The sequence below is a fragment of the Neopsephotus bourkii genome, unplaced genomic scaffold (assembly GCF_033783945.1).
Source record: "Neopsephotus bourkii isolate Nb327-2 ecotype Australia unplaced genomic scaffold, CSIRO-AGI_Nbou_v1 NB_244, whole genome shotgun sequence".
NCBI classification, from domain to species: domain Eukaryota; kingdom Metazoa; phylum Chordata; class Aves; order Psittaciformes; family Psittacidae; genus Neopsephotus; species Neopsephotus bourkii.
In genome coordinates, this window is record NW_026900754.1 from 53307 (window position 1) to 67575 (window position 14269).

The 14269-nt window shown below is 49.8% G+C and overlaps 1 protein-coding gene across 1 annotated transcript in view; it reads left to right on the plus strand.

The window, feature by feature from the left end:
• The first annotated feature begins 305 nt into the window (after positions 1–305).
• Positions 306–14269, plus strand: part of LOC133208138 (sodium- and chloride-dependent GABA transporter 2) — a 29549-nt gene continuing 15585 nt past the window's right edge. The window contains exons 1-6 of the mRNA XM_061345789.1: positions 306–540; positions 4877–5011; positions 5806–5946; positions 6152–6236; positions 9597–9729; positions 13304–13438. Of these exons, the coding sequence (XP_061201773.1) occupies positions 330–540; positions 4877–5011; positions 5806–5946; positions 6152–6236; positions 9597–9729; positions 13304–13438 (840 nt within the window). The 5' untranslated portion in view covers positions 306–329. The remainder of the gene's footprint in view (positions 541–4876; positions 5012–5805; positions 5947–6151; positions 6237–9596; positions 9730–13303; positions 13439–14269) is intronic.

The window sequence follows — 14269 nt, forward strand, 5'->3', positions numbered from 1 at the left end:
AGACTTTTATGTGTTTTGCAGCTTTCATTCCATGGTCTTTAAAACCAGACCGCAGTAAGCAGCAATAGGAGAGAAGAGAAAACCTTATAAAATATATGGTCAAGTATTTGATCCCGCTCCAGCCCTAAGTCTGCTCCCTGTACCTGCTGTGGTAGGAGCTCCAGCCTGGCTGAGCCACTGGGTCTTCCATGTACAGAGAGGAATGATCCAGTGTACATGTGTGTGCACGTGTGTGTCCTCTCCCCCCTCTTGCCTTCTATAGCCCAAATTTCTGCCTCATTGCATGGCTTCTGCTGAATGTAATGAAGAAAACTCCTTCTGAAGGTGGGATGGATTACAGAGTCCCTGGCATTGTCAGCAATGGTGAAACGGTGCCTGCATGCCCTGACATGGAAAAGGAGAAGGAGGAGGAGGATGACAGGACCCTGGAGCGAGGGCAGTGGAACAACAAGCTGGAGTATGTCCTGTCTGTGGCTGGGGAGATCATCGGCCTGGGAAACGTCTGGCGCTTCCCCTACCTCTGCTACAAGAATGGTGGAGGTAAGTGCAGCCCCAGGGGCACCTGGTAACCTCCATCCCTCTGTGGTCCCTCTTGCCTCTGCAGCATCCGTGCCTGGCCCTGCCTAGCACTAGCACAAGCCTCTCAGCAGCACCCAAGTCATGAGTCTGAAGAGAGGATGCCAACCTCTGGGCCATAAGCAGGGGTTGTTCTGGTCTGGTGGGATGTGGGTAACCAAGCAGTGATGTCCCAAGGTTCCCGATGGTGGTAGCTGTGTTTTCCAGTAGCGTGTGGTCCTGCTGGTGAGGTGGGTGTCCATCTGCAGGGGGAGGCAGGAGGAGCAGGGGCAGGGCTTTCTGAGCAGTGTGTCTCACCCCAGGCACTTCTTCCTTGAGGAGCACTAGCCACCTAGTACAAATAAGATTCCCAGTGGCATAGCAGGGAGTGAAGTGGGAGGTCACGGGGCACCGATGGTGCTGTGAGGAGCTGCAGCATTTCCTGGAGGATCAGGGGTCCTCCGAGGGGCTCTCAGCTACAAGTCCCGGTCTGGTGTGTGACCATGGAGGGGTGTCCCCTGGGTGCTGGAGCCAGGTGGCAGGAACAGAGCAAAGTGAAGGGGTTTTCCTTGCCTTGCAGAAACACCATACCCTTCCTGTCCCCTTGGCACCCACCAGAGATGGGAGCATGCGGGAGAGGGGATCCTGCCACATGGCAGGGCTGTGAGGTGTGTGGATGGACGCTCTTTATACAAGAAAGGAACTGAGACATTGCTGTTACCGCTAAGGTGCAAGCACATTGATGCTGCTCAGCAGTGACCAGTGACTGATCTCCCCACAAGGCTGCCCTGTGGCTCGGCAGTGGGGCTGGGCACACTTTTGCTTGCTGTGGGCTTTTGCAGGTGTTTATGGCTGCCTTTTAAGGGAGAAAACTGTCTGAAAACCTGAAAGCTCAAAGCTTCATTGGAGTTGGGCTCAATGGCATGTGGAGAGGGGGAGCTGCTCCCCTGTCTGGTGATTAATTACTAACTGGGCTCTCTGGAAGGGCTGGGGAGAGGGAACATGCTGATGGGGAGTGAGCACTGGTGACCCAGGGCTGAAATCCCCTGGCTTGAGCTTGGGGTAGTCTCATGGGCCTCACTAAACTGCATAAAAGAGGATTAACTGCTGTTTAGATGAATTCACGCTGTGTTTTGCTTAGTGCTTGTTTCTTTTCACCAGGTGGTTGGGCAATTATTTCCTCATTGAAAACGGAGGATTTTCCATGTTTTCCGTGGGGAACATTTCTTGGCTGCTTGCTGAACAGTGTCTGCTCCCACTGCTTCCCTCTTCCTGGGCACCATCCCATCGGAGAGAGTGGGACCCAGAAATAAGCCTGCAGCAAAGCCTCATGAAGCTGCAGAAACTATGAGGAGCTTGAAGTCTCGGGCAAATATTTAATCTCTGGTCCCTTTCCCATGAGGTTGGAGCAAGGATGGGGCATGGGACGCCTGTGCAGAGAGGAAAGCATTTCTTGTATGACATCTCCTGGGGGCATGGCAGTGCAATGAGGATGTGCTGGACTTGAGGCTCCCTGCTGCTTTGTGGAGCAAAGCCTATTCCAGCTTGGTGCTGTATTAAATCCCTGCTGTATTATATCCCGGTTTTAAGGGCTGCCAGACATTCTGTCCCATACTCCTTCGGGAAGGCTGGTCCAGGCACTTTCTTCTCTGGTGCCTCAGTAATGGTGGGGAACCTTTATTTAGTTTCCAGCTCTAGGTGAGCCATGGCCAGCTTAAAACCTTTGGCACTTGTACCGGTGTTACCAATCGGTTGAAACAGTCACCCAGCAGGGCAGAGCTTTCTCCTTGCTCTGACCTGTGTGTAGGCAGCAGTGACAACCTCTCTCAGCTCTTGTTCTGCTTGCCTAAATATCAGGCTCTTCCCCCAAAAGGTATCTGCAAAATCTGAGTTATGCAGAGAGCTGCTTTTCCATTCTTTAAGGGTATTTCTGTGTAACAAAGACAGGGTAGTTCCTGACTCATTTAGCACTCGGTGTCTGGTACTAAGGCCCTTTGTAGTGGAGAAAAAAGAAAAAAAAAAGAGTTAAAAAATGTTCATTTTGCTGTTGTTTGCACTTGCTTTCGCCTCCCGTGTTGGGGTCAGGCCCTCCCTGGGCCCCTCCGATTGGGAAATACCAGGGAAGCCTGTCTGGCCGTGTGGCTGCTGCTACCGCAGCCTCTCCCCAGTGCTCCCCAACCCAGTCAGACCCTAGGGCCCACCGCTGCCTGGTCCCTCCCTGGGACCCCCTGGCTGCAGTTCAGTTAAACACAGACTTGTATATGAGAATAATGTCTCTTGGAAATAGGCTCCACTTTATGGTAATGTGATTGCATGCTAGCTGGGAACTCATAAAATCATAGAATGGTTTGTGTTGGAAGGGACCTTAAGCTCATCCAGTTGCAGCCCCCTGCCTTGGGCAGGGACATCTTCCACTAGACCAGGTTGCTCAAAGCCCTGTCTAGCCTGTCCTTGGACACTGCCAGGGATGGGGTAGCCACAGCTTCTCTGGGCAACCTGTGCCAGTGCCTCACCACCCTCATAGTGAAGAATCTTTTCCTAACATCTAATGTAAATCTGCCCTCCTTCAGTTTAAAGCCATTCCCCCTCGTCCTGTCACTACAGGCCTTCTGAAAAATCCCTATCCAAGCTTCTTGTAGCCTCCACTGGAAGCTGCTCTAAGATCTCCCCGGAGCCTTCTCGAGGCTGAACAAGCCCAACTCTCTCAGCCTGTCTTACGTCTCTAGGAGAGGTGCTTCATCCCTCAGAGCACCTTCGTGTCCCTCCTCTGGACAGGCTTGAGCAGGTCCACATCCCTGTTGTGTTGAGGACACCAGAACTGCACCCAGTGCTCCAGGTGAGGTCTCATGAGAGCAGAATAAAGGGGCAGGATCAGCTCCTTCGACCTGCTGGTCACGCTCCTTTTGATGCAGCCCAGGATATGGTTGGCTTTCTGGGCTGCAAGCGCACACTGAAGCCGGCTCATGTTGAGCTCCTCGTCAACGAACACCCCTAGGTCCTTCTCAGGGCTGCTCTCAATCCAGCCTCTGCCCACCCTATATTTGTGCTTGGGATGGTGGTGATACAACCACTACCCCTGCTCTTTGCCCCACCAACTTGTATTTACTGGTAAAGGGAGAACATGTGGGTAGATGCTCGTTGCTCCCCCAGGGCTGCCTTCAGCATCCCTTCAGTTGCTGTTTGCCCACAGATTGCAGCCAGGATGCTCTCCCTGTCTTTTGCTGGCTGCATTCTTTTTGCAAGAAGGGCAGGGTTGTTTCTCTGTAGCTGGCTGGGATGAACACGAGGTAGGAATTCTGGCTGGTCTCTGAAGCTCCCCTTCCCTGTCCCTGTCCCTGTCCGCTAGCTAAGCTTTTTAATGAAATCTCTTGGTTCTCAGTTCACTTGTGCATCAGGATTGTTATTTCTCATACACCCCCACTGACATGCCCCCAGAGCACTTGGCATCCCCCAGGGACAGAACAGGCCTATGCAGGGAAAACATGGTTAGTGGCTGGCTGGGTTGCCACCTCTGACCCTGCATGCCCCTCTGAGCTCACTGCTGCTATCTGCTTGGGAATAGCCTTTCCTCATCAGCTCCCCATCCTGCCCTGTATCACTGTCTTTGCAGCAGGGCTTGAGCAGCTGCAGCGGTGCATGAGTGCAGCAGGGAGCATGGACCATCTTTCAGGGCTTTTTACCCTGTGCCTGCAGCATAAAAAGCCATTGCTGCATTTAACATTAGCCTGGGGTGATCAAAAGACTGATGCATTTTCTCTTTCTCCACCTGGTTTCATGATAGGGCTTGAATGGGAAGGCAGCCCTGGCTGCTGCCGTGACGTATATACATTACTTGCTTTTCAGTGAGCAAATGATTGAGCAAACCCACAGCCTGGGTAAAGGTGTCAGTCTTTATGTGGTCCTCAGTTCCTTGGTGTAGTCATCCATGGGCTAATCAACTTACTCAGAATAATCAATGTGAATGGAGTCACCAACACGATTAAAAGTTACAATGGCTTTACAGTAGGCTGTTCTTCTCTATTTCTATACAGCTATTGAGAACTTGTTTCACTCTTTTCTGCACAACTATCAGGCCTAGACACTTTTCTTTTCTCTCTGTCTTTTCCAAATGATGAGGTTCTCATGCAATCGCATCATTCCAGGAGATGAAATGTGACGAAAATCCTTTTTTCCTGACATCCAATCTTCCTTCCTCTGCAGCCCCCATCCCTCCCACGCTGTTCCCCCTGGGAGCAACCTGCCCAGTGCCAGGTTGGAGATGGCCTGACCTCAGTCACCCCACAGCACTTACTTTTTCCTATCTGCTCCTTGAATCTGCCAGGTGCCTTCTTCATCCCCTACCTCATCTTCCTCTTCACCTGCGGGATCCCTGTCTTCTTCCTGGAGACGGCGCTGGGCCAGTACACCAGCCAGGGAGGGGTGACAGCCTGGCGCAGGATCTGTCCCCTCTTCGAAGGTGAGTGGGGTGAGCTTGGGGGGACACCACAGGAGCCCAGAGCAATGAGCAGTGATGCCTCTCCCCGTGTACCTCCATACATCCGCTGCCCACCCTTGGGGAACCCAGCATGGGAGGAACTTATGATACTCTTCTTTAAGTCAGTGCTGTGTCATTTTCTGGAGTTTGCAGATGGCTTAAAACCTTAGTGCTGGAAGGGGTCAGCTGCCTTAAGAAACTGTTAGCACTCAGATCCACTTCTAACACTGTTTCATCACAGTCATCCAGCCTCAAGCCACTTGCCGTGATTTCTCTGAAAGTCTCAGTTGCCTCCTCCCCATGTACCAAAGCTTTTGGGTACTCCTCCAGCACCTCTCAGAGAAGGTGTGTGGTGTTAATGTAAAAGCTTCCCAAGCAAAAGTGAAAAGGGGTGAGGAAACAGAATAGAAAGTGAATTTTGGTAGGTGTTACTCAGCAGGTGGAGCACTATCATATGTTTCTGTCCCTTTGGGTGGCTTTCAAGCATGGGTGGCTTTCAAGCACCCATCCCCTGCCCAGATTCCCTCCTGTTGCCACCCTTTGACCACAGAAGTCTGTGGTGGGGCAGCAGGAAGAGGGGTTCCTTGGTGCCCCTGATGCAACATGGTGGGCTTTGGGGAAAGGATGATGACTTTGGTCACCCCATTGGCACCCATCCACCAGTGCAGTCAATGCAGAGCAACAGATGAATGCGTCGTGTGAGCGCCTCCCAAGGGGAGTCCTGTTTCCACCCCAAGGCGTGTGGGTCACCTGCCTTTGGGGTTTGCTTTCTGCAGGAATTGGCTATGCCTCCCAGGTCATCGTGGTACTGCTGAACTTCTACTACATCGTTGTCCTGGCCTGGGCTTTGTTTTATCTCTTCAGTTCGTTCACCATTGACCTTCCCTGGGGCAGCTGTGATCACGAGTGGAACACCGGTGAGTGTAGAGCCCCCTCCCAACCTTCCACTGGAGGTTTCTTACCCTGGGACTCCTTTTGTGCAACTTTGGGAACATACAGAATTTGTCTGGCTCAATGTCAATGAGTGTTGATGTTGGGCACGGAAAGGGAGGTTTTTTCAGTTCATCTGGTGCTGCAGCCACTGCTACCTATGCTCCCTCTCTTTCTGCACCTCTCCCGAAGGGAACTGCATGGAGTTCCAGAAGGCAAACTCGACGCTCAACGTGACCAGTGAAAATACCACCTCCCCTGTCATCGAGTTCTGGGAGTAAGTAAAGGAAAGTCCTGTAACCCCCTTTCCTCTGGGGCATACCTTCCCTGGGCAAGGAACAAACCCTGCAGCAGCATGTCCTATTAACCTGTCCTTGTCAGAAGAGGGCACAAGAGGAAGCTGGGCAGGTCAGAGTGGAGGCTCTCAGGGGCAGCACTATCAGTCAAGGGTAACATCACTGGGCTCATGGTGTTCGTCTACAGCTGTGCTGGCATGTCTCGGGGCCATCTGACTTTGTCCTTCTCTGATGCTGTATTCCTGTCCCTCTGGACCCTTTGGGCTTCTCAGTCTCACTGATCTCACTGATGGCTAGCTGACTATGCAAGGCCTTACCTCACTGATGCTCCATCTCCTCTGGCCCTTGATATTTCATTTATTGTCCTTCTATCCTTTACGCTTCCTCCCTTGTTCTTCATTACCAGCTCTGAACTCCCTTATACAGTTCTTTCCTCCTCAAATGTAGGTGAATTGGCTGCATGTTTCCCATCCTGAAGCTTTGTTCAGACATGGCCTGGGTGCAAACCTCAACAGTCTTAGTGACACTCCCTCAGGGTACGGTGGCCATTACCCTATGGTTTTGATTACAGCTTGTATATCTGCGGGATTATCCATTGCTCTTGTTTTGTCCGGAGCAGTCAGCCCCATGCAGTCCTTCACATGCCTGAGGGCTGCATTCAGTGTAACCCTGCTCAGGACATGGGTGCCAAGGTGAGAATGGGGTGAGATCTGGGTGATCCACAAAGCAGCAGCTCTGCAATGGGTTTTTTGTATGCATGTTTTGTAACCCATAGTATGTTCAGCTGTTGAAGAGAAGACCTTAAAGCCCTGAGATACATTGCAGGAGTCCATGCTGGTGATGCAGTAGGTGACGCGTTTCCTTTGAATTCATGGTACTGTGTCACACAATCATGTTCCCAGGAGGGTTTGGCATGGTGGGTGGTGGCTTTTGTATGTGGGCTAGTCTTTGTCTTTAAAATAGAAGAAGAGGTGACGTTTTCACTTTAGAGTGACTAATATGCAGCTGTCCTCAGGAGAGAAGCTCTGCAAAATGGAAATGAAGTGCTAGGGTCAGCTTCACGCTGAAATTTGCTTCCTCATTCTCATTATTTTCTCCCCTTGTGTTAGTTACCCTAAGGCAGAGAGTAGCTTTATTTCTGGCATGAAGGCATAGGCCTGTTTGCTTGGCATCCCTCATGATCCTCAGCATCTCCTGGGAGAACAGGCCCAGTTAAGCACTGAGCCCTGGCTAATAGACTGTGCAAGTAACCCCTCCGCTGCCGCCATGAATTTCCCATCTGCTTGTAAATGGATGGAGTGGTCTGCCCTTGCTGTCCTGAGCAGTCAGTGCATGGAGCACACAGCACCTCCAGGGCATTCCCAGCTCAGCACAGGGATGCTTTTTCTAAACCTTATATTTTGTTATTTTTCTTTATTTCATGTGTGCTCCCTGAGCCCTCACTCTCCCTCTGCCTGCTGCTCACATGTGTTTAGATGATGGTCCACCTTAGCCTGCTTTTCTTGATGCTGGCTGCTGGAAAAGTTGTTGTTCCCATCACTGCTGTTCCCATCCCTGTGTTACTGGAATATAAGCACACAGGACTGGAAACTTCCACTGCTCATTGCTTCTGGTGCAGCATTTGTTCTTGCCCTTCTTGGGCAAAGAGGCGGGAGGTCACTGTTCCTTGAGATGCACTGACTTGCCAGTGGGCTGATGGCACACTTCTGAGGCCTCTTCTGGCTGCAGTACAGTGCCCGGTTAGTTACGGTCCACAGGCACCCATTCCCCACTGGTTACAGAGTCCATGTCCTCAGAAGCAGGCAAAGAACAGCAGGGCAAAATATATCTGGAGGAGCAGCCTCGTTTTTCCGACCCCTCTCTCATTCCCTCAGTCCGCTGCAAGGCTGTGAGGCAGGAAAGGAGGCAATGCCTTACACTGCGGTTCTTCAGGAGCACCACCTTTATTCTGGGTTAACTGCTATGTTTTGCAGTAGGGCAGGCATTGCTGCTGGGCTCCAAGGTCCAAGGCAGTGCATGTCCCTCTCTGAATCAGGTTTGGGGCTCTGGGACTGCACCATGGTGTTTCCATGCTCAGATTCATTTGTGCAGTGTAGGAGGTGGAGGAGGGTGAATCCTTACTTCTGTAAGTGATGGGAAGATTTTACATAGGTATGACATGGAAAGCTGTTCTATGACCAGGATGAGATCATAAGACCTTAGCTAAACAAAGTCCATATAACCCAGGATCTTATCTCCACACTGGCTGAAAGAGGAATGCCCAAGGTGGCCTCTTCTGACTGTGCAATGAGGATTATTGTGGCCTTGATTGGGTCTTAGTCATGGTATGGGACGTTATGCTGCTCTGGGTCCTGAGGTGAAATACGTAGCTGCTCCTAAAGACAGAAATGCACTATAGAGAAGGGGTTGTGCAGCATTGCTTTTTGGGTGGTCCTGATGGTTTCTACATGGAAAGTGCAATGTGTGCTTTGAGGTTTGAAACATGTCAGAAGTGTAGGTGAACTTTGTAATGTGCATGTAAAAGTTGTGGGCAGAGCTTACGTGTCCAAGTGCTCCATGCTCTTGCAGAGAGGCCAAGACAGATGAAGGGTGGGAGGACGACAGGAGAATCCGAATCATAGACTCATAGAATCAGCTAGGTTGGAAAAGACCTTTAAGATCATCATCATTACCCCAGGACTGCCAAGTTCACCACTAACCCATGTCACTGAGGGCCTCATCTACATGGTTTTTGAACACCTCCAGGGACGGTGATTGCACCACTTCCTTGGGCAGCCTGTGCCAATGCCTGAGCACCCTCTCGGAGAAGAAATTTTTCCTACTATCCAATCTAAACCTCCCCTGGTGCAGCTTGAGGCTGTTTCCTCTTGTCCTGTAGCTTGTTACTTGGGAGAAGAGACTGACCCCCACCTCTCTCCGTCCTCCTTTCAGGTAGTTGTAGAGAGTGATAAAAGTCACCCCTGAGCCTTCTCTTCTCCAGACTAACCACCCCCAGTTCCCTCAGCCATTCCTCATCATACCTGTGCTACAGACCCTTCATCAGTTTTGTTCCCCTTCTCTGGACCCGCTCCATCACCTCAATGTCTTTCTTGTAGGGGCCCAGAGTTGAACACAGGATTTGAGGTGCAGCCTCACCAGTGCCCAGTGCAGGGGAACAATCACTGCCCCGGCCCTTGATTCTTCTGAGGTTTGCAGCTCAGACCTGAGCCTTGTTAGGAAGTCAGCTCTTCTCCCCACAGTCATCAGGTGCTGTGGAGGTGTGGTGAGAACCAGTATGGTTGGGAACATCAGTGGCCAACATCAGTAACACCTGGATGTTCCTTTGCTTCCACCTGATGCAGGAGGAGAGTGCTAAAGATTTCTGATGGCATCCAGCACCTGGGCAGCCTGCGCTGGGAGCTGGCTCTGTGTCTCCTGCTGGCATGGATCATCTGCTACTTCTGCATCTGGAAAGGGGTCAAGTCCACAGGCAAGGTGAGTCCTTGGTTCACATCCAGCCTCTTCCCTTGGTCACACCTGGAATACTTGATCTGCTCATCTCTTGTACATTCAGCGAGTTCCTGGGCATCTCCTGGGAACCACCCTTTGAATAAGGTGGCAGCAGCCTGCAGGGCTCAACTTGCAGTAGGAGTGTGAGGCAGGCTCTGTATTTTGGGCAGGAAAGGATGTGAGTGCGCAGACAACTCAGAGCATTCACTTCCAAGACATATCCCCACCTGGTCTCCCTTTGTGACTGGCCCAGGAGATTCTGCAGTAAATAGAAATGTACAAGGTGGTTGCATGTTCCTTCCCCTTCCACCACACTGTGAGCAAGCAGCATGGTTTTGCCTCTGTTGGCAAGTGCAGCTGGGAAATCTTCAAATTCATTAGATAGTAATGAAGGTAACTGATGGCTTCAAAGCCCTCTCTTTTCCCATCTGCACTCACCCCATCACTTACTTTCTGCTACCACCTCCTCACCCATTCTCAGCCAGCTTTGTCTGGAGCCAGCGAGAACAGATGGAACTGAAAAGGTTTAGTATGTTGTCTAAATGGTGTCTTTGCATGCTATGGACAGGACATCATGTGCAGTGGGGTGTAAATTTTCGCTGCATCCATTTCCATCAAGTTGATGGCATGAATGCTTCCAGAATGGTCTGGGATTATGAAACATGACAGGGAAATCAGGCAGCTTGCGGAGATGATATTTTCTGGTTTCCATGGTGTAAAATTAGAAGAAAAGAGCAACTGCTTGCTGTGGTGGCCTGGTAAAAGAAAGCAGAGGCAGTCTAATAACAGCAAATATGATACTAAGATATAGCAAACATAGTGTGGGAAGTGCTGAGAACAAAATCATTCTATTTTAGATACAAGTTCTAGGTTGATGCAAGTGCTTTTTAGCAAAAAGGACTAGTGATGGTGAGATCTTTTCTTCTTGAAAACAGATAACTTCTTGCAGTAAAGCAACAGTGTTCATGGGTTTATTGACCTTTTTAAAATTTAAGAATGGCTGTGGGAATACAATCCCACTAGGGAAGAGATATACCTTAGTCCTGGGGATTTGCCTGTGGAGGGGCAAACATCATGAACTGAAATCATGGAATAGCAGTAAGAATGGTCATCAAAAGAATCATAGAATGGTTTGGGTTGGAAAGGACCTTAAGATCATCCAGTTCCAGCCCCCCTGCCATGAGCAGGGTCACCTCACACTAAACCATGTTGCCCAAGGCTCTGTCCAGCCTGGCCTTAAATACTGCCAGAGATGGAGCATTTACCACTTGGGCAACCCATTCCAGTGCCTCACCAGCCTCACAGTAAAGAACTTCCTCCTTATATCCAATTTAAACTTCCCCTGTTTAAGTTTTAAACTGTTACCCCTTGTCCTACAGTCCCTAATGAATATTCTCTCCCCAGCATCCTTATAGTCCCCCTTCAGATAATGGAAGGCTGCTATGAGGTCTCCACACAGCCTTCTCTTCTCCAGGCTGAGCAGCCCCAATTGCAGCAGCAGTTTGCATCCTCTGATGTGAGGGCTGCCCGACCCTGAGGAGCACTTGCAGATGCAGGAGGTTGTCACAGATGGAACTGCTTTGCTGAGGCATGTGGCTCAGGTTCAAATAAAACCCTGGATGTTGTTGACCAGCATGTGACGGAACAATCACACTGATCCCGGCAAGGTTCCTAGTGATGTAGTTAGTGCTAACAATGCCCGAGAAATAAAAAGATTGGGTCTAAGCCAAGCACTGAGTAATATCTCATTGGATCCAGATGTTCCTGTTGTTAGATAGAAGTTTGGCACTCTTAATCCAGCAAAATGTTCTCCAAATTCAGGCCTCTGGTCTCAGTGCAGATGTGACTGTTGAGTGAAAAGCGTTACATGCTAGTTTGTGCAGGCTGTAAACCACATAGGACGTTACCAAAATGTGAATCCAGACCATGCCAGACAACTACCAGTTTGCATGCTAAGCTCTTAAAACTGATATGACTTAGAGATCCAGCCAAGAATGTGCAACGTGGCATTCTGGAAGACCATGCACTAGGGTTCAAAGGCAATGGGTTGTTTTTATGAGTTTTGGTTTTAATCTTGCCTTTATGATCTAAGAAAGATTGGACTTGCATCCTGTCATTTTCTGAAAGAAGAATTTGGTTGTGTGATAAATACAGGGATGATTGTTAAACTCGCAGGACCTGCAGATTTGATTAACTGTCACTGTAGAGCTCTAAATCAGAGACTCCTTGAAAATTAAGAAGGAAATGAATGATGGTGTTGGTCTTTGTTGAAGGATGCTGTCCCTGCATTCCTTCAATGTTCAGAGGGATTGGGATGGATGTGCTCACACAGACATCTCCGGCAATCCTGAGCTCCAGCAAGGAGTGTTTTTTCACCAGACTGTGGCATTACCAGCCATGATATACAGAGCAGGGCATACTAAATGCATAGAAAACCTGGAGCTGCAGACAGAGATGATAATCTACTAGTGTGTCTTTTCAAGGATGGGATATCTCTCAAATCATTCTCTCCTTCCCCAACCCCAAACTGAATCACTGAAGAGTGTGTATCTTGACTTTGGGGGGTACTCTCATTGCAGTGTCAGCTGCTTTGGATGCTTATTCAGATGGAGTACATTGGAGTAGGTCCAGAAGAAAATCTCTTTATAAACCATCACTCAGATTATAAGGATTACCCAGGGGCAGAGTGAAAGTGGTTGTAGTGTCCAGGGAAGTCATACACTAGTTTCTAGTAGGACCACCTCTAATGCAGAAACTGCTGTAGCTGTGGCAGAGCCTGGAACGGCCCCAGGGATGATGGGCTTTAGGTGGATTTTGAAACAGTTCATTCTGGATGGTTGGGCAGGTGTGAGAAATAGATCATTTCACATCATTACATTCTGCAGTTCCTCCAGAGATGAGCTTTAGCTCTCTGGAGCATAACTGCCAAAGCTAAGAAAAGAGCTGTAGGGTAGCATTCAGGTGAAGCGTGCTGTTGCAAATCCTCGCTCAGAATGTCCATACAGGAAAAAACTGAAGGAGCAGCATTTCCTTTTTGGCCCAGCATGATACAAGAGACTGAATAGCCTTTTTTCAAGGTGGTCAGTAAGTCTTGAAAGTGAGGGGGCAATGCAAAAGTATTAATGACATTACTTGAATTGCGGGTGAGGTTGCATGAGCCCTGGATATCAGTTTGTGTGGGAAACACAGACATGCTGTTGTTGTGGCACCCTTCAACAATTAGCTTCAGCAGTCCTGAAAGTACCCTGGTAGTCCCCAAATTGAGTTCTGTATTTACCAGGAGTTGAGACCCTGGAAGTATTAGATGATACTGGCCTGCAGCATTCCCCCAAAGGATGTGACTCCTTTGCTAGATGGACTATTTCAACTCTATCAAAGTAAGTTTGCATTGCTTATGGGGCTAGGTGCTTCCTGGGTGCATTAAGATGCATTTCTTCTACCACAGGCAACAGCAATGTGCTCAGCGAGGCAGCCTGCCCATCGTCCCAGCCCAGGGGTTAGTGCTGTGTGCTCTGACCAGTGCTGCTCACTGATGGTTGTCCCTCTATCCTCCTCGCAGGTGGTGTATTTCACGGCCACATTTCCATACCTCATGCTGATTGTTCTGCTGATCAGGGGAGTCTCCCTGCCTGGGGCATCCCAGGGAATCCTCTTTTACCTTTATCCAGACATCAGTCGCCTTGGGGACCCTCAGGTAAGGTGGAGGGAGGACTGAATAGCTGAATTGTGCTTGCATGGATGCTTGTGGCTGTCCTCTCTTCCCTCCTCTTACTTTTCTCACTTTCTTTTTTCCAATTTCTTCTTTCTGTCCCCTCTTTCTTCTCTGTGGGCATAAGGCAGGGGCTGCGATGTTGGCGTGTACTCTGACAGTCACCATGCCCTCTTGTCCTCAGACTTCACCCATTGTTACTGTATTTTCTAGCCTGAGTTGAGATGAGTTACCTAGAGCATGGGTAGCGAGATTTAACCCTTCATCATGAGCAGTGCTTGCTGTTCCCCTCCTTTCACAGGGATACTCTTCTGCTTCAGAGGCAGAGGGTGCATGGGTACCACTGCACCATGCCTGCACTTTGCAGTGAAGAGCCCTGCTCCTCGCATGCTTGCTCCAGCTTTCCTGGAAGCATGCCGGGTGCATGGATGATGGGAGCTGTGCCATGCTGCAGCTGCAGTCCCTGGGACCCATCCACCCTCCTTGCCCCCTGGACTCTGTTGAGAAATTCCTGCCTGTCTGATGGGAGGATCAGCGCCTGACTGCTGCTTTTAATCTCTTAGGGACAAGTTCTTCCACGTTAAATCCTGGCTCCAGCTGAGCTGCTGTACCAGCCTTTGTGTGAAGGTGTTTCTAAAGGAGATTAAAGGGTGCCTGCCTGCCTGGAAAATAGGCCAACAAAACCCTTTGTAACCCCATTAACACTTTCTGGTCTAGCCCCAGTGCTGCCCCAGATATTAGTTTTGTGAATGGAGACACAAGTGGTGTCCCCGTTGTAGAATATGGGAGAACACTGTGGGAGGAATGGTTCTGACT